This window comes from Chlorocebus sabaeus, chromosome 7 (genome assembly GCF_047675955.1).
Source record: "Chlorocebus sabaeus isolate Y175 chromosome 7, mChlSab1.0.hap1, whole genome shotgun sequence".
Classification (NCBI taxonomy): domain Eukaryota; kingdom Metazoa; phylum Chordata; class Mammalia; order Primates; family Cercopithecidae; genus Chlorocebus; species Chlorocebus sabaeus.
The window spans coordinates 32,960,238-32,980,235 of NC_132910.1; the positions used below are offsets into that span (position 1 = coordinate 32,960,238).

General features: G+C 39.1%; 1 protein-coding gene across 3 annotated transcripts in view; it reads right to left on the reverse strand.

Moving 5' to 3' along the window:
- Positions 1–19,998, reverse strand: part of RASGEF1B (RasGEF domain family member 1B) — a 633,271-nt gene that overhangs the window by 163,940 nt on the left and 449,333 nt on the right. For 2 of the 3 annotated variants that reach the window (XM_037989300.2, XM_037989301.2), the window contains exon 4: positions 15,695–15,778. The exons of the other annotated variant lie outside the window; for it this stretch is intronic. In XM_037989300.2, the coding sequence (XP_037845228.1) occupies positions 15,695–15,778 (84 nt within the window). The remainder of the gene's footprint in view (positions 1–15,694; positions 15,779–19,998) is intronic. 3 annotated transcript variants of the gene reach the window in all.

The following is a 19,998-nucleotide window of genomic DNA, read 5'->3' on the forward strand; positions in this document are numbered from 1 at the left end:
CATTCTAAAGCAGTTATACCCACTTTGGTCACTTGGGGTGATTTGGAGCCAATCACCACATAAAGCAACTCAACTCAAGGGTGACCAGACTTGTCGAAGTTTACTGTAAAAAAAAAAAAAAAAGTTGTATTATAAAATAAAATGCATTTACCAAAAAGGGCATAAAATCTGTATGTACAGTTTAATAAGTAGTTATAAAGGAACACCCATATGGCTATCAACCAAATTAAGAAGAACATTGTCATCACCCCTAGAAACACCCTGTGAAGCCCTTCCTTGTCATAACCCACTCCCTGAGTTCATCTGAAACACTCTCTCTCCAGCCCCAGCAGAGATTCTTGGCTGGGATTTTATCAGCACTGAAGAAGTGTTCGAAAGACTTTCCCAAAATAGTCCTTACTGTACAGCACACGGCACTTTTTTGGCATTTAATAAGAAGGCTACTATTTTCAAAAATTTCTCATTGATCATAGGAAATAACTGTTTTCCAGGACATAATAGGCATAGATGTTCTGGAGGACAGCTTGCGTTAGCAGTGTTAAATAATTCAGCTTGCTTTTTAATGATTATTTCTAAAAGGACATTTTAAGCAATTGACATTTTAAGCAATTTACATTTCCTCTTCTGAATTCTATGTTTATATCACTTAGCTATTGGATGCTGAGTATTTTTCCTATCAACCTGCATGTATATGCATATGCATGTATGTGTAGAAAAACAGATGTTAATTCCTTGTCTGCCATATTTGTAACTAATATTTGCCTCAGCTTGCTGTTTAAGAAGGCATAGAAGTTCTTAATTTCATTTAAATAGAACATATTGACCTTTTCCTTTGTGATTTTTTCCAATGACTTTGAAATAATTTGAATGGGCATTTCCAAACATACACAAAAGAAGCAGGAATATTATAATAAACCCACATGTCTTACTACTTGGCACGATAACTATCAACACTCTGCAATTCTTCTTTCATCAATTCTCTCCCCTTTCCCCAGGGTTCTTTTGCTGAAGCATTTCAAAGTAAATCTCAGATACAATGTCATGCCATATATAAATACGTCAGAGTATGTCTCTAGTGGATAAGAGCTTCTAAAATACAATAAACACACTCATCAACATTAACAGTAATTCCTTCATGTCTGATATCCAATCACGCTCAGTTTTTCCTGATTTTTAAAAAATGTCATTTCAGAATTGGATTTTTGAATTCGTATTAAAAGAGGATCCATGTGCTATATTTGGTTGGTATGTTATTTTAAGTTCTCCCTCTTTTTTCTATTCCAGGCCATTTATTCGTTGAGGAAACTAGGTCACTAATCCTAAAGAATATTATGCTTTCTGGGTTTGGATGATTTATCCTCATGATGTCATTTACTATATTCCTTTATCACTAAATTTTCAATCAAGTCGTAGTCAGATTTACGGATTTGATAAGCTTCAGGTTTAATATCTTTAGGCAGAATACTTCATAGGTGGTGCCATAAACTTCCTATTGCATCATGTCATGAGACACATAATTTCTGAGTGTCCCACGTTTAGCAATGTTAAAATTAATTAGTGATTTCGGCATCGTCAGCCTGATGTATCCTTTACAAAATTCCCAAAGAGTTAATGGTTTTAATAGGCATTAATTGTTGCCTAGATCCATTAGCACCCTAGGGCTCCAACATTTTTAAGCGAAGAAAGTCGTACTCTAAAAAAAATCATTAAAGAATCACCAGGATGTTTTCCAAAATTTTATTTATTTATTTATTTATTTATTTATTTATTAATAGTCAATTCTTGGAATTCATTTTGGTGTACAAAGTTAAATGAAAATTTAGATTGATTTCTTCCAGAAAGGATGTGTCCCAAGAAGGTCTGAAGATAAGTAGTCAAAATGGTCCTTATCACATCATCCATCTAGTGATGGAATTCTGACAAATTCGTGTTTTTCTAGGGGGAATCCTAAACTGTTTTCTAAACATTTAATAATTTTCCCAATGCTCTCAGTGTCCTGGCATTAGAACATTGATGAGAGAGTGGTTTCATTATTTACAGAGATCCTACAGTAAGACTCAGTCTGAGTGAATAGCTGAGAAAATTAGGTGTCTGTTGCGTCCTCTTACAGTGAGTAGGACTTCTATACCAGAATGGAAAACTAACACTCTTGTGATTACTCAAGGTTTTGCTGAATCACTAAGTTTTTGAATCTTGAAACTGTCAGCTTTTTATTTCTGCAAACCATCATTTTGCCACTGAAGGAAATAACCTTGAAAAATCTGTACACATGACATACAACTCAAATTTAAGCAGAAGTAGTTACATTTCCTTTTCCCTTTCTTTAAGAAAAAAGAACACATTTGCCTGTTTCCAAATGTTGGCACTTTGTGCCTGCTCCTTAAGTTGGTAGAAATGAAACTTATTGTGAAAGTAATTATTTGGGCCATTTCTTTTCTACCTTAGGAAAAATAGTATCAGATGTTTGGCTTCAATCAGGAAAAAAAGAACAGAAGAGAAGAGAAGAGAAGAGAAAGAATAGAAAAGAAAAGAAAAGAAAAGAAAAGAAAAGAAAAGAAAAGAAAAGAAAAGAAAAGAAAAGCTGTAAGGCTTATTATGAATGGTTTCCCTGACTCCAAAAATTTCCATTCAAATTAATGCTAGGTTAGTCTTCAAAAATTTTAATCACATTATGTTTTTGCTCAAGAACTATCTATAGTCCCCTACTGCTTATCAAATCAAATTCAAATTCATATTCCCTTACTATAGATCCCTCACCACTTAGCCATGCTTTCTTCTCCCACTCTTTTTCAGAGTTAACTCTCCAGTCTTGTAACTCTCGTCCATTCTCTGACCCTGTGTGCTTTTACACTTGCCAATCCCTAACCTAAATGCCTTTCTTCCAATTCAGATTTTAGCTTTTTTTAAAAATTTAAAAAAAAAAAATCTAAACCAAGTTTAATGTCATCTAGAAGCATTTTCCTGATGGTGGCCCTTACAGATCTTTTTGTCCTTGAAATTATACCTCTTAGAAACAGAATGTTATCATTTAACATTTATTTTTTTCTTTTACTGTTTACCGTGTATTGGTAATGGTTGTCTAACTAGATTGTATAAGCAAAAGTGATATGACATAGGACTTTACTTTTAGACATTATTAAATTGAAATTCCCATGAACGTTTAAAGGGGGTAATTTTGATGGTGTGCTTATCAAATCCACAAATGACATGATTCTAAGAGGGTGGCAGATTTCAAAAATGACAATTTTCGTGTCTTCCTACATGTAGGACCTTGGAAAGTGATTTTGAATGTTCTTTCATCAAGAGATAGAGTTTATTTTTCCAACCTTCAATGTTGCTGGCCTTGGGATTTATTTTGGCCAATAGAGTGTGGGGCAGGTGATGATGTGCCTATCCTGAGCTGAGGACTCAGGGGGCCTTCTTATTTCATTTGCTGTCATGGGATTCCCTCCCTTTCCCAGGCTAGCCTGTTGGAGAATGAAAGGTCATGTAGAGCTGAGACTAGCCATCACAGCTGAGGTTGTTCTAGACCAACCAGCTCCCAACTGACCACCGATGCATGAGTGAGCCCAGTCAAGTCTAAAAGGACATTGAGCTGAGCCCAAACTAACTACTGACACATGAAATTAGAAGCAAAGTTGCTATCTGAAAATTCACTAAGTCTGGGGTGGTTTACTATATGGCAAAAGTTAATGGATACAAAGGGAATATAAAAAATGTCAGATGGCAGAATCTCAATCCTAAAAGACTTCAGCATTCTAGAATAATAAACCACACAATTAAGACAAAAATAACTGTGATAAGTGCAAAGCTCTAAATTCAAGTTAAAACAAATCAACTTGTGAATATAGGAAAGCAGAGATAGAGCTTGCCAACATATATGCAAAACATTTAGTCACTTTGATTGACCACAAGCATCTGACTCAACCTTGTGTTTCCATTCTTCCAACAAAACTAATTCTACATAAAAAGTAATTTTATACTGTGTGAATTGTGTAGAGGCTAAAATAGATCAGTCCAGAGGGCAGTTACCATGATGCTGAAGGGCCCAGAAACCATCTCACATAAGGAAAATTGGAAGGCAATGAACTGTAAATCCAGTAGAAAGACTGAAAGGGTTGAGTGGGTTAGATAGCTACCTTCAACTAATTTAAGAGTTACCGTGGAAAAGGGATTGGACATGTTTAGTGTCAGCCCACTAAAAATCAGGACCCATGAATAGAAGCTATAAGAAGGTAAATTTAAGGTCAACATAGGAAGGAAGTTGAGTTAGAGAGGCTGCATTTGTATACTGTTTATGAACGTAGACCATGGTGTCAAAACCAGGTCCTCTGCTTACCAGCTATGTGTTCTTGGGTGAGCTGCCCAACCTTGCGAAGCATCAGTTTTCTCGTCATTAATTCCACTAAAATAGAATTAATAACTGCACCATTTTATAAGGTCGTGATGAAGATTAAATAGGATTTTTGAAGATGCACTTAACTCGGGATCTGACACATAGTAAGCACTCAATAAATTTTATTTATTATTATTCATAATAAGACCTGTATAAATGTGAAATGAGCTGCCTCACAAGGCAGAAAGTTCCCTATCACTGGAGGTATTTACAAGAGGATTGGCAGATGTTTGTAGAACAGATTTAAACAACAGATGAGAAGTTAGAGTAGGTGACATTTAAATGACCTTCCAGCACTGAATAAGCCTGTCTGTATCCCTTAAGACTGGAATAACTTCTTTAGTATGTTTCAGAACACCTAGCACTGTTGATCAAATGATATGCATGTAATACATTGGATAAAACTTTGTTGGTTATATCATTATACATGTGGTTTCCCCATAGTAAGAGTTGTTCCGTGCCGAAATGAAAGTTTGTGAGGATTTTGATTTTTTTGTATCTTATATCCTCAAGAAGTGTATCATTGAAGTTTGTTTTTGTAATGATCAGTTTTGACTAAAACCCAAAACTACAATTTTAATGCAATCAGCTCTTCTTTGTGTGGTATTTAAATTCATAGGTGCAAAGCTCTTATCTTTTCACACTTGGCATTCCCCTACCAGAATGCCTAACTTTAAACAGGTCAGATATTTTCAAGGTACAGGAAGCCTGGGTTTCTTCTGTGATTGGTCTCATATCAAAAGTCAAACTGGAGTCAGTAACCATTTTTCCTTCTCTTTATACATACAGCATCTGGAAGTGCTAATCACATTTATCACTCTTGCCTAGTAAAGGCACAGCAGGCAGTTCTAACTCCCATTGCAATTCTCTTTAATAAAATAGATTGGGTAGAATTGCCTAAATTGTTTAATATGCCTATCTTCCTCAATAATCTCGTTGTTATCAGTTAATAGAGAGGAATTCCCACTGGCCAAGGCTTGAGTCTTTATGGTCTCAACTGATAAAAATCTTTCCTTTCCTTAAGATGAGTTTCAGCACAGTAAGAGGCATTAATCATCTGTAAGAAAAAGAAGTGTTTTATTTTCCTCATTAATGAAGTTAAGAGTCTGGTGCTCTGGCTGGAGAATGGAAAAATACACAAGTGAGAAGAAGAGTTCTGAATTCTAGGTTTGACTGAGCTCTGCATTCTGAGTACGTGGTGACATGAATAGACAAGGTATTCACAGGCACAAGCAGGATTTCTGGACCATGCCATGCCTAGTATGTGCCACATATTCAAGGCAAAGATTAGAGACACACTCATTACTCAAAGGAGACAATCACGTGCTATTTCAACTGAGTGAGAGCAATGCTGTAATAAAAGAAAGTGCAAGGTACAGTTTTAACCCAGAACAGAGGTTCTAGCAGTGGAGGAAAAGGAGCGGAAGTGAATTGTAAGATAGATTTTTTAAAAGCAAAAGGAACCAGGCAAGAACAAGCAGAAGGAGCAGTGTGAACAACAGTACCAAGTTGTGAAGTTGAGAGTGGGGTACAGCATTGGAGGGAATGGGCAGTGGGCACTGAGGCCAGAGAGGTAGATACATCCCACATGTCTCCCTCTGCCATCCAGAGGTGTGGACCAACTCAGAAGCCAATGGATGCCATTCCACATCTTAGTGGAGATAGTAAGTTGATCATATTTACAACTTGTATGCAGTGTCCAGATGAGAGATGATGAGGACCGTAAACAGAGAATTCATAATGAGGAAGGAGACCGTGAGATTGAAGGACCAAGCACTATCTGAATGTGGTGGCTAACTGAATTCATGAGAGAGAAGGAATTGTGGATGACAGCCAGACATATGGCCTGAATTGCTGGGTAGAAGACAGAACCATCCACTGAGGGAGAAATAGAACATTCGTAGAGCACGAGAAGCAGAAGGGAACGAGAAGCTAACTAGTTTGGTTCTGAACAGGCTGAGTAAATGAACCAACAGAATAAAGACAACTGCTCAAAGAGAGAGAGTTGATTTACAAAAAAAAAAAACAACACACAAAACAAAAACAAAAACAAAACCACAACCAGCACTTTGGGAGGCCGAGGCAGGCGGATCACCTGAGATCAGGAGTTTGAGACCAGCCTGACCAGCATGGGGAAACCCCATCTCTACTAAAAACACAAAATTGGCCAGGTGTGGTGGTGCATGCCTGCAATCACAGCTACTCGGGAGGCTGGGGCAGGAGAATTGCTTGAACCCAGGAGGCAGAGGTCGTGGTGTGCCAAGATTGTGCCATTGCACTCCACCTGGGCAATAAAAGCAAAACTCTTTCTCAAAAACAAACAAACAAACAAACAAACAAACAAAAAACAAAAAAACACAAAGTGCACCAGGGACAGAACACTGGGTAACAGAAAATTGCAGGTATTGTTGTAAGAGAGACCAAGAAGGTCAGATGAGAATTAGAATGGTCTGCTCTCACAAAACCCAAGAGAGGAACAACTTTCCAGAAGAGGGCAATTGAGTCAAATGCTGTGAAGATCAAGTCAGAGAAGAATTGGAATGTATTCTTTGGGTTTGGCAGTTAGGGGTTTCCTACTGATCCTGGCAAGATCACCTTCAGTGGTGCTGAGAATGAAGGAAACAACTTCCTTTCACAAAGCATGGGAACATTTTCATTTTCTCTTTTCTCTCTCTCCCTGTTTTTTTTTTTTTTTTTTTTTTAAGATGGGGTCTCACCATGTTGCCCAGACTGGAGTGCAGTGGCTGCTTTCAAACAATCCTCCCACCTCAGCCTCCTGAATAGCAGGGATTACAGGCGCACATCATAGGGCTCAGCTTCTATTTTGTTTTAATCTCAACATAACGTCTCTTATGGCTGATTCTTTTTGAAACTCCTTAGTGTAAAAATTGTAGTTTCTGACTTTTCCAAATGAATAGAGCCTTTTAAGAGTTATCATTCTGTAAGCAACTGTCTTTTAAGGTAAAGTTAAATTTTTCAGTAAGGAATTCATTAGAGAGGTTTTAGAAGGCATGTAATAAAAAGCAACCTGAACCCAGGTAATCAGGACACATGGATCTCGGATTCATCAGTGTGAGAATTTCTTTCCTTTCGTTTTTCTGCCACTCCCTCTCCTTAACAAGCAGCTACTATGTAAAAAGAATTGTGCTTGGTGCTTTGGGGACATTAATGAATAGAGCACAATCCTGCCCCACTTCAGCCCCTAGCCAAGGAGATTACAAGCCAGTGCAAAAGACAGATGTGCAATCAACCAACCTTAAAATAAGGTGGGCTGAAATAAATGTTCACAGTGGAGCAAGCAAAGTTCTATGAGGGCCTAGAAGTAATCCTCCATCTTTTATGAAATACAGGAAGTGACCTTTAAAAACACAGACACAACTGGGGAGTTCATCACTCCACTAATTACCTCCCTACTGTTCAGACCATAAACTTTTATGCAATCTGCTCTCTGTTCACCTCATTTGTACTCATTTATTTTAACAGGCATCCAAGCTGCCTATATGCAAAAACTTTACAGGTATTAGTGGTGAGTGGAGATTTTAACTCCACCCTTGACTTGATTGTAATTCTTTCATTAAACTGAACTTTAATGATATTTAATAATATCACTATGAATCTTTTCATTGAAAGTGTTAAAGTTCTGAAAATTAAATGCATAACCTCATGGATTAGGTGGACACTAAGCCTCCTTCTCCCAGGGGAGATAAACTGGGACACCTAAATATATGGAATGGCTTTTGAAGAATACTATTTTGATCTGAGTAACCTCATGGTAACATCTTTGCAGCTCATACCCCCTTTAAATTTCTTTGTAAAGCAACTGCTTTTAAAGGATCAGCCTAAGGCCGCATGCTCACACATTATTTCCCATTTGTGCACAGTTGCTATTTATAACTGGGGCCTTTTAGAAAATGAAAATCTAAGGTGGGTTAGCTGTAGCCAGAGTGACCCATAGTATAAGCCAGGTCATACTTTTTTTGGCATCCTTCTGTGTCCTCTCAGGAAACTTTGATGATATTTCAACTAGAAATAGGAAAGAGATTGTCCAAATAAAAAAGCACTTCTGTAGCAGGTGGTTAAGACACAGGTTCTTGAGTCAGCATGCCTGGGTCTGAACGCCAACATACCATTTATTAGCTTTGTGACTCTGAACAAGTTGTTTATCACCTAGGCTTCATCTGTAAGATGATTAAATGAGACAATGCTTATAAAAAACTTATGTTAGTGTTTGGCACAGAGTTCTCAAACAATAGTAATTGTTGTGATAATTATTACTGCTGTTATCATTTATACCAAATTGCCCTGGATTACAGTTTATAGTACACTGCCTCACACATGGTAGGTATTCAATGTCTGTTTATTTCTTAGCGGATGCTTGGCTAACTTTCAGCTGAAAATGCAATATTTCCAAGGAGTGCTTCCTTCGGCTTTCTCAAGAGTACTGGGAAGATAACAAAAGGAACTCAAGGGCAAGGAGATTGGGCAGGTAGCAAAACTGCCTTAATTCTGTATTAATTCTGCTGATAATTCAGTGGTGCAACTTCACAGAGCTCAGTGATTTTTTTTTTTTTTTTCCTATCTGTGTGAAAAGATGGTATATGCCTTAGGTCATGTGTTTTGAACGCTCTCAGGTGGTACAAATTAAAGTTTCTTTTTCCCTCAGTAATATACCAGGCCGTCTACTTAGCATTTTTCCATCAGAATTTCCACTTGATATTTTTCAGCTGGGTTCTGGAAGCGACATTAGGGTGGTGTTAATGGAAAAGTATCAGCACATTGCAACAAGGAAAGAATAAACAATATCTCTGTAATACAAATATGACTCTGTGCCCTTTGATAGCAGCACATTCCACAGCAGCAAGGATCTGAGGATAGTGTGTGTTGTGTTCGTGTGCGTATGCTGTTAACAAAACATTTATTTATATTTAAACATTAGTATATGGTGATGTGTGTGTGCATTTAGTCCATACATGTTGTACCATATGTTTTAACCTGTAAAGATAAGCTATAAAGCAGGATCAGAAGAACAAGAATGATATCTGTTTCTCATGTGTACTGTTTCTCAGTTTTATAGTGGGGAGGCATCTACATACTTCTAAAATTAATCAATTTATAAGCCTAATAAATATTCTACAGATATTAATTGTTCACATTTCATTTTTTCTCCTGTGGCTTTTGAGAGCTAACATTAAATATTTTTATCCCTACAGGAGGACATAAAATGAATTGCTATTGGCTTAAGCTCACTTGTTAAATTTTATTACAACTCTTCTAAGTTTATCGAGTCTATTTATAGAGCCATCTTGCCTGTTAGGAATGTTAAGGTGGATAAACTTCTCACCTTTATGCACCAGACTCTATTTTTTCACCCAGTTGAACTCCTACAGATGGAACTAATGTAGTAAACTTCAGCCTAGGTTATGCCTGTGTGGTAGTGAGAACCCAGGACTCTAAATTTAAGAGATCTATAGTCTCCCTCTGATTATTTAACATTTATAAGACAGTACAGATGATACTGATTTTAAAAATTATTTGTCTTTAGTCAAATATAGTAAGCCACTAACATAGAATACTACTTCAGGAACCATTATGAACAAGGATAAGAAGATGAAAATACCTAACTGAATAACAGACTAAAATTTTGCATTCATTTCACCATCAATAGACAGGCACTACCTGCCTACTACGTACATATCATGGTTTCGGACATTTAGGGGAAAGGCAGGATGAAAAAAATCTGCCATGGACTCTAATGTATGAGAGTAGAAACAGTTGCCTTTTTAGAGGGTTAATCTATTAAGCCAAAACAGTAAGTATTATTTCATGTTAAATAAAAAAAGAACGGATCTAGAATGAAGTATGAGGTAATGATTCACTGTTCCCATAGAAAGCCTGTGTGATAGAGTTATAGCAAAAGCTGGAGCCCAAGATGGTTGCCCTAGGGAATCCAAACCTGCCTCAGAAAATGAAATAGAATATTACGTGAAATACAGATATGAAAATATTTGTGAATATCCCCAAACTAATGACACCTCCTACCTACAGTAAGTATCCCTAGAAGAATTACTTGATTGGCAATGGACTTCACTACGGCGGACAAACAGCTAGTATCAATAGAAACATTATTTGATAGACAATGGACTCTTGAGTTTGAGTAGTTTCAGTAGAATCTGTTTGCCTCAGTCTAAGGATAATTTCTTTGAGATTAGATACCTAGGTTTACTACCTTCAGAACTGAAAGACAGAGCTCTCTGCTAAGCAGAGTCCTGCTCACCACCATGTTCTTCGAGCCAGAAGTTGGCTTCTCCATCTCTTCTTTCTCAACCAGGCTGGATTTGGGAAATGGGTGCTAACAAGTTAGCATCTCCATTCCTTTAGCTGCTATTTATTGTACCAGGTTCTCTCACTGACTTCCCACAGAGCAGGCAGCCTGCTCTCTGCTCTGTGTAATTGTGCAGTAAGGTATTATTGCTGCCACAGCAATAATGACCAAAATAGTAGTGGTGTAAACCAAATGAAAGTGTATTTCTGTCTTAGGCAATTACAGTCAGAGCACAAGCAGCCAAGGGTTCTATGGAATCAGAAACCTCAACTTTTCAATGTTGTTTCTCTGCCCTTCCCTCTTGGTCTCAGGTGGCTGGTCTAGCTTCTATTACCACATCTGTATTCCAGCAGACGTGAGGGGCAGGGCCTTCTTACAAACGGCATGACCTGTAAGTTACATACATCATGTCCACTCACATCCCATTGGCCATAATCCAGCCATACAGCCACATCTAGCTGTAAGGGAGGCGGATAAATGTGCTTTTTATCTGGGTGGACATATGCCCAACTGAAACTTCCATTATTTTAGGGGAAAAAAATCGAACTCTTGAACTGGAAGGTTTTCTCCACCTCATCACAAAAAGCTCCAGAAGAAAATTACTTGGCTAAATACATTTTGCCTCAGTGACCAGAAGCTAAATGTATAGAGAAAGAGTTCCAGCCGAATCAGGGGTACTTACACAGAAAAACTAAGATCATGTTCTTATACAACTATAGTAGTTATCATGGCTTACTTTGCTAAGAATCATTATCTTCCAATTATTCCACACACAACTTTCAGTACTTTTTGGAAGCAGCAGTAGTCTATACACTAGTTTTTGAGTTGACTTCTCCATCTTCTTGGGTCACTGACAGTCCTAAATAATGAATATTATGTCCCAAGGCACCTGTGGAATTAGTGCTGTATGGCTAGATCCATCCAGATCTAGCCATAACATAACAATATAATGTTCAGTAATTTTGAACAGCCTATGACTTACATGACTACCCTTAAAATGGTCCCCATTAGCTTAGCTAAACATTCCTTTGCTAGGAAAAATTGTGTGGTGGTAAAAGAAGCTAAAGATTAATCTATGTAAAGGACACCTCTAATTTTTTCTTCCCACAGATGTTTCCCAACTTTGAAATAAAGCAGATCTATGTTTTGTTGATTCAAAGTTCACCAGTTCCTTTCTTTTTAATCTGTTGTTTATCCAGTTACTTCCACCTAGCTCCTTCAGTTTCCCTTTCCCTCACTCAGAAATACAGAACGCCTAGGGAGTCTTGTTTACTTTCTTAGACACCCTTTCATTTAACAACACTGCTATTCTTCAAAGCAGTCGATCTCTCCATTTCCTTCTGGTCAAATAAAATAATTTTATTTATTACTTTTTTTTTTTGCATTGAGGACAAGTCAATCAGATTAAGCTGTCTCCTAAATTCTTTTGAGAAAGGCAAGTTGGCAGTCATGGTCATGGGCATCCCCTCATTCAAAACAGTTGTCTGCTTGTGTATCTGGAGAAACCTGCACAGTTTGCTGAGGTCATGGCATTTTACTGGGTTGTTTTAACTTAGCATGATATGCACAATATCTTGCCAGTAGCACCAATGAGAATTTTGTGGAGAGCCTGGTAGTTTTTTACGTTAACCTCTAATGTTACCTATCTCCCTCAATCCCTGCTTTTATTTTCATCATCATTGTCCAATTCCCTTTCAGTAGTCTACTTTGAATCTCCCATTAATTTATTAAAATCCTGCAATTCTTTTTGCATTTATTGTTGGCCCGTGCAACCTCTAGGGAGTAACATGTTTACTGTCAAATATGTTAAAGTTTACTCTGTTTTAGTTCATCCTGCAGAGTATCTCCTATAAATTACAAAGAAAAGTCTTCTAGCTGTAACATTGAGGGATTTGATGGAATAAGTTCAGCTGGAGATTTCACAACACAATATTTAGCAGCTGCAAAGGAAAAGAAGACAAAGCTGCCAGGTTATCCCCAGGAAATCCCAAGACACATATTTTTAACATTTGCATTCTTATTTACATAAATTTGTATGTTTCATTCAAAAGGCACTGACTCCAATTATGTAAAATAAAACACTCGATTTCTCTTTATCTGACGGGTAGATTACCACATATTCTAGGCTTGCTTGCCTGTTGCCCAGAGTGATTTCTCTGGCTTCTTCCTTTCTGCTCCAAGAGTTTCTCCCCATTATGCCTACCTTCTTATCACAACCATTAAGGAAAAGAGTTATCATTTGGTTGTAGGATTTGAGTTGGCTCCAAAATATTGTTCTCTATTATGTGCTCTCATTGAAATCCTGTTTTCCAATTGTGGGTTTTCACAAGACACTCCCTTCCCCCACAACAACAACAAAAAATGCTGGTCCCTGATTCAGCTTGGAGAATCACTGTTTGGGTGGTGAAAATCCCATCTTGAGCCAGCTTTCAGTCTTACACCCAAAATTTCCCGGTAGTGAGGAAGATAGTTTAGATTCTGGGCAGATTAACCATAGGTTTCAACTATCCACCCCAAATGCTGCCTTCCATGGGCCCCTATAATTATAGGTTGACTCTGCTTACATTTTTTAGTGTCATTTCTCCCCTCCAGGTAGATGAATATCAGAGCTGACTGCAAAATAAATTCATTAGAGTAATTTATAGCAACTATATTAAGCCCAGAAGCTAGAGCAATGAGAAAAGAGAGCAAGAGCGTCCTTCGGGAGCCATCTCACTCAACCCAGAACAGTCCTGGTGACACCGTACAGAAAGCCCATCTGCTAACTCTGCCCCAGTGGGGAAGGAGGGCCCGAGAATCACACGGAGAGACAATATCACGGAACCATGGATGGTTATACTGTACTAAATTCACTTCCACTCTCTGAAAAGCATTTCAAAAAGCCACTCCCTAACATCCATATACTGCTGCTTCTGTTCCTCATCATGCCCAGGAAACCACGGAGTAAACTCAGGACCACATATTGAATTGAAATGAAATTTAGTCAAGCGACCCCTCAGGGATTCATTGACTTTTGACCTTTGCCTTTGAAAAGGCTTCTCTCCGTCTCCACAGACAAGCTGGTGATCTGTTTATGTTTAGAGGCTACATAAACAATGTCAAGATACGGGGGCTAGAGGGGACAGTCATGGAGGCAAGGCCGTGAATATTGGAACAGTTAGCAACACATTCTGTGACATCCAGGGTGTGTTTTGTTGTTGGTCGGTTGCTTTAATCTTTGGGCGAAAGGATATTCCTCTTACTTGGAACTGAAGTCAGCAGAAGGGAAGTGCAGACCTCACCAAACACAAAGTAGAGAAACACAGTCCCAAGAAACTTGGGTTGCTCCCCTGCTACGCCTGCAAAATGTCAGCCTCGCTGACAGCACAGATAGGCGGCTTCTGCTTCACCCGGGATTTCACACTCCGCATACAGCTGCCTTGGCAGGACTTGTGGCCAAGGCAAAATTACCAGGAATTAGCTAGGAAAACAGATTCACTTCCTGTAAAAACTGCAAACCCCGCCCCCCTTCCCCCCACGCCCCGCCTCTGGTTCCACCCACGTATATCTATAGGAACACTATGTAAAGAATTTTTATTTGTTTGTTTTTGGCTTTTCCTGGCAGTGACTATGTTTCATACTAGATATTGGATTGTGTGTGGTCCGGAGATGTACTGCAATGGCAAAGGACAGGAAGGTGGTGAGAATCCCAGGGACACTGTGGTCCTTCTGTTAAGGTATACCTGGAAAGTATGCTTGATCTACTCATCAGAGTTTGGTTTCTCTTTCTGAAATACAACACCTCCTTCTTCTATTTCTTGAGATAAGCAAATTGGGGATGTAGTTTCTCTAAGTTTACTAGTTAGCTTTTCATTTATTCATGTATTCAATTCATTTGCATAACTCCTTGAGTGCTTGAATACATAGTGGACAAAATAGGTAAAAAAATTTTTAAAAGATTCCTTGCTCTTATAGATTTATATTAAATTATTTAGGCAGGACACGGTGGCTCATATCTGTAATCCTAGCACTTTGGAAGGCTGAGGTGGGTGGATGGCCTGAGCTCAGGAGTTCGAGACCAGCCTGAGCAACATGGTGAAACCCTGTCTTTACTAAAAATACAAAAAATTAGCCGGGTGTGATGCCACACGCCTGTAGTTCCAGCTACTTGGAAAGCTGAGGCATGAGAATTGCTTAAACCCAGGAGACGGAGGTTGTAGTGAACCAAGATCGCACCACTGCACTCCAGCCTAGGTGACAGAGCGAGACTCTGACTCCAAAAATATATATATAAACAAATAAATTATTTTATCTTTGCGACAGCCCCATGAGGCAGGTACCATTATGATGAGTTTTTGTTTGATTGGATCTTTTTGTTTTTTTTTTTTTAAACAGGGGACTTGCTCAAGTCACACAGCCCATGAATGGCAGACCTGTGACTTGAAGCCAGGTAGGCTGGCTTCAGAGAGCCCCACACTCTTCCTTTAGGGTGCTATGCTCCCCGATGGGACTGATGGCTGTGATTGCAGGTCCAGAAGAGGAGCAGTTCAAGCATATACCTGTAGTTTCTAGAGGCAAAATCTTTAAGTCAGCAAGATAGTTTAAAAGATAAATATTGTATAGTTAGTATTGTGGCTGATTTCCACATGAAGATGTCAGTGACTAAAAGCACCCTCTTTCTTATAAGTTCCCATGGGCAGAGGAAGGTGAATCAGAGTGGAGAGATCAGAAGAGTGAAGGAAGATGGGGAGGATGTCATTGGAATTGGTGTGGAGGCAGACACTGAGGACAGGGACTCTCGGATCAAAGTTTTCTCAGGCTCAACATTTTGCCTGAGAAAGTCCTACTAAGGCCAACTAAATAGTACAAACTTTGAATTATATCAGTTACTTTTATGAGATCAATTTTATTATTTCACCGAAATAGCTCAAGGCAAAAAGAAATAACAGCCAATTGACTCGAATCATACTGTCTAATGAAAGTAGGTTCATTCTTACTTTGCCTATTGGCTTCTCAATCAGAGGGCTTGGAAAGCAAACTGGAGTTATACTGCCATACATGGAAGGTTTCCATTGCTGTTCCTGCAAGAAAGGAAACAGAGAAAGGGAAATTTCAGGGATGTGGCTGACTTTCCTGCTGCATGGATCCATTTTCCTGTTACAACAGTGCCTCAAGCATTTCAACTTGATAGTTGTCACTTGAAATATTTGAGTCAGCATTTTTGCATGATCTCTTTAGTTTGCGGTCTGTGCAAACTCATTTAACCTTGTTCAGGGACACCATTTATGACATTTTTAAGGCATTAATACATACATGTTGACATACATTCAGAATATGTTCACCTCTTAAGATATCTTTCTAGAACATGGATCAGACTACGTGAATCTTTTTAAAAATAACTTTACTAATACATCATTGCATAAAAACAATGACCTGACCAGGCGCGGTGGCCCACGCATTTAATCCTAGCACTTTGGGAAGCCAAGGTGGGCAGAACACTTGAGGTCAGGAGTTCAAAACCAACCTGGCCAACATGGCAAAACCCTGTCTCTACTAAAAATACAAAAATTAGCCAGGTGTGTAATTCCAGCTACTCGGGAGGCCGAGGCAAGAAAATTGCTTGAACCAGGAGGCAGAGGTTGCAGTGTGCCGGGACTGTGCCCCTGCACTCCAGCCTGGGCAACAGAGTAAGACTCCGTCTCAAAGCAAACAAACAAACAAACAAGCAAGTGACCTCATGTAACCCTCTGGTTTCCAAATCTTTGATGCCATATGGGATAATTTCCAAAGTACTCTACCTGCTATTTAGAGCCTTCCCAAAGAGTCTCTGCTTTTTCAGTTTTGACTCTGCCCTATGGTTTACCCTAAATCTCAAGTCACATTGGTCCATGTTATTTTCACGAATGTCTCCAATTTATGCTGTTCTGCTCATGATTCCTAAAATAACCTTTCTGCAATATCTGCCTGTGAATTCCTTCTTGTTCTATAAAGCCCAGCTCAAATTCCCTAGGAAACATTTCACTATTGTTCTCTACTTCTTACTAGAGTCAGAATAAATTTCTCCCTACCAAGTTCCATGGTACTATTATTGGAGTGTGCAGTGGTTTGAATGTGCACCCCATAAGTTTCTATGTCAGAAACATAATTACCATTGTAAAAATATTAAGAGACGAAGCCTTTAAGAGGTAACTAGTCTATCTGGGTTGTCCCCTCCTAAATAGATTAATGCTGTATTCATGGGGATGTGTTAAGTTATCTTTGGAGTAGGCTCCTGATAAAAGAATAAGTTCAACTCCCATTTTCTCTCTGTCTCATGTGCTCATTTCCTCTCACCTTCCACTATGGGAGGGCCCTCACCAGATACTGGTGCTATGGTCTTGGACTTTCCAGCCTCCAGAACCACGAGCCAAATAAATAGCTTCTCTGTATAAATTACCCAGTCTGTGGTATTCTGTTATAGCAGCAGAAAATTGATTAAGACAGAGTACTTGTCACTATCTGCTGTGAATGTGAGCTACAGAAGACAGAACTCATGCTTTAGTTACTTGTATACTTCACAATCTAAAACAGGTCTTATACAATGTATATACTCTTCTTTTTTCAATTAATTTTTTCTTTTGTCAGCCAGATCTTTTTCTTTATATCTTTACTAATTTCTAAAATATCCCGCTAGATCCAGCTCTCTCCAACCTCTAGTCCCAATTCTCACTACACACATTCACCCACTTTGTTCAGTCTTGGTAGAGAAGACATCAAGAGACTTGCAACTGGGGGGAAAAACTTAATAGTAGGTACCAATAAACCCCATTAATTAAAAATGAACTTCAAAAATTAATCAACAAATATTGACCCATCCCCACCCATACTGTCCATTAATTGGCTGTGTTTCTTGAGTAAAAGGAAGATTTCTTTTTCCTGTGGACTTAGCAAGGAATGGAGTATGACCCTCTGGAATCTCTACTCCTGCTGTTACTAATTATCTTCCCCTCTTCCCCTAAGGCAAATTACTTGTACTCTCAACCAGGGTGGCCCTGTCTACAAATGTGGTTTGTGTTATTTACACACATCTCGCAGGGTATTTTGAGACTAATTGCAATGATATCTGTGGTCTAGAAAGGCAAAGTATAATTCCTGGGGAACAGGCCCTATAGTTTACCCTCAGGAGAAGCCATTCAAATCACTAACTTCTTCCCAGGGTCTGAAAACAAGGGTTATATAGTTGGATCCTGAGAGATGTGGATTTCTGTCCATTAGGAGTTAAAGTGAGACTAGCAACTCATTTCACAGGTCATGTTCCAGCCATCAAAGAGTAATTACCATCAAACCCCAGTGGCACAGGTCCCAACAATATTAGTGAATGCACGAATGAAAGTTTCAAAGGATACCATTACCAACTCCCACCTTCCAAAGATAAAAAGATACTGAATGGCACCAGAGAAAAAGCCAAAATATATCAACTTAATGTTGTAACTTTTAAAAAATGAAAATAACTGTTCAGTATTGATGATTGTGAAACATGATTCTGTTTCAAGGAAGTCAATCTGCAGAGGCAGTAGATGAATCTGAAGAACTCTGCCCTTTACTCTGAGGCTCCTCCAGTTGCTATGGCAACATGTAACTAGTTTTCTTAGGGTGTTATGCAGCCTGATTTCCTTTAGACCAAACATTCCCCTGATACATTTACACTGGGTATACCTAAGACCAAACAACCCAGCAGTTGCAAAGCATAGATTTCTTACTTATACATTATTTACTTGGTGGGAAAACATAAGTCGGGGCCACACATAAAGGGGAACTTCTGAAACAGTGGGTTCATAGGCAAAACACAGAGCAATGAGGGACATATAGTTATTATTAAATAGCATTTCCCTTTTCCTATCCCCCATCCTCATTTCAGGCTTTTCCCACCTACAGGGTTTTGTATGTACTATGTGTATATATGTATATATGTATTAGAGATGTGGTGCATATGTATGTACACACACACACAGTCTGGGTGACTGATACTTAACAGTGTTTCACACTAACTCACCATTTGCTGAATGTGGGGGTGTGGGTGCTGAGGATGGACTTGGAATAAGGAGACTAGCAGGGAATTAGAGAAAAGTTGTTGAAGCCTCAGGCAAACCAGGCATCCTCTCCAGATCTCTGGAAAATGAGGGTAATTGTCCCCTTATCTTCTTCCCATAATAACTTCAGAGCTACAGAACTCCAAAAAGTGACAGAACTTCTCAGAAATCTCTACATGAAAGGTATCTGGTGTTACCTTTCCAGATTGGACCCTTAAAAGGAGACCAAAGAAGTTGTTATGGCCTGAACTGTAATTACTACCTTCAGTGTTTATCCTGATGCCTGAAATATAAGAGCAACTTCTGGTGCAAAAGGAAAGCGATAATCAAGGTTTTTAAGGAATAAAGATGTGATGATCATCTGGCAAGCTCAGCTAGTTGATTGAGCAGTGGGATCAGAACAAGTGGCATCTGCTTAAGGCTGAGTCACCAGGCAGCCCAAATTATCCTAATAATTCTGAAAGGAAGAATACCTCCTCTGGCAGAAGTCTTGATTTCATATTCCATATAAAGCAATGATGTCCACATCCATCCAATGCCTGCCCCTCCTCCCCACACCTCGAAGCTAGTAACAGTGTGTTCTGTTTTGAGATGGAAGCAGATTCTACCTTAAAGATTGCCATTCCCCTCTCCAACCTCACCCTGTCACTCATTATTTAAGGAGCAAAAATAACTGCACCCTGCATCGGTAGAGGGCTTTCCACAAACTGATGACAAAGCACTTTGGTTGCTCCTCACACTGCTCAAAGGCTACAAGCTCTTTCTGGGGCCTAGGATATGGAGGGAGCTGTGACCTTTCAAATACTCAGAGGAAATAGAGGAGAAAGAAAATTCCTAAAAGGGGATGTGATGTAGATAATCACCACTGTCCTGGCCCCTGCTCTCTCTGGCCCCTCAACCTGGTCGTTGAGACAAACCAACAGGGATTTGGGCTGGTCCCTCCCATCACAGCTGGAGTTCCTTCCTTGGAAGGGTCAAGCACACAGACAGACTTAAAGCTGAGGCGGCCTTGGGAAGGGAGGAGAACTGGGTGGAGGGCGATTAACTGAGTTGACTCACTCAGGCTTGACCAGACTTCCTCCCTTTTCTACGCTCGAGTACAGTTTTTGATGAACTTAAGTAAACTGTGCATACTGCTACACTTTCTTCCTTCCTTTTGGGCTATTATCACAGGCTTGCCAGCAGAAAGAAGGTCACAGGGGAGAATAAACTCACAAGCATTCTGGGTTTTC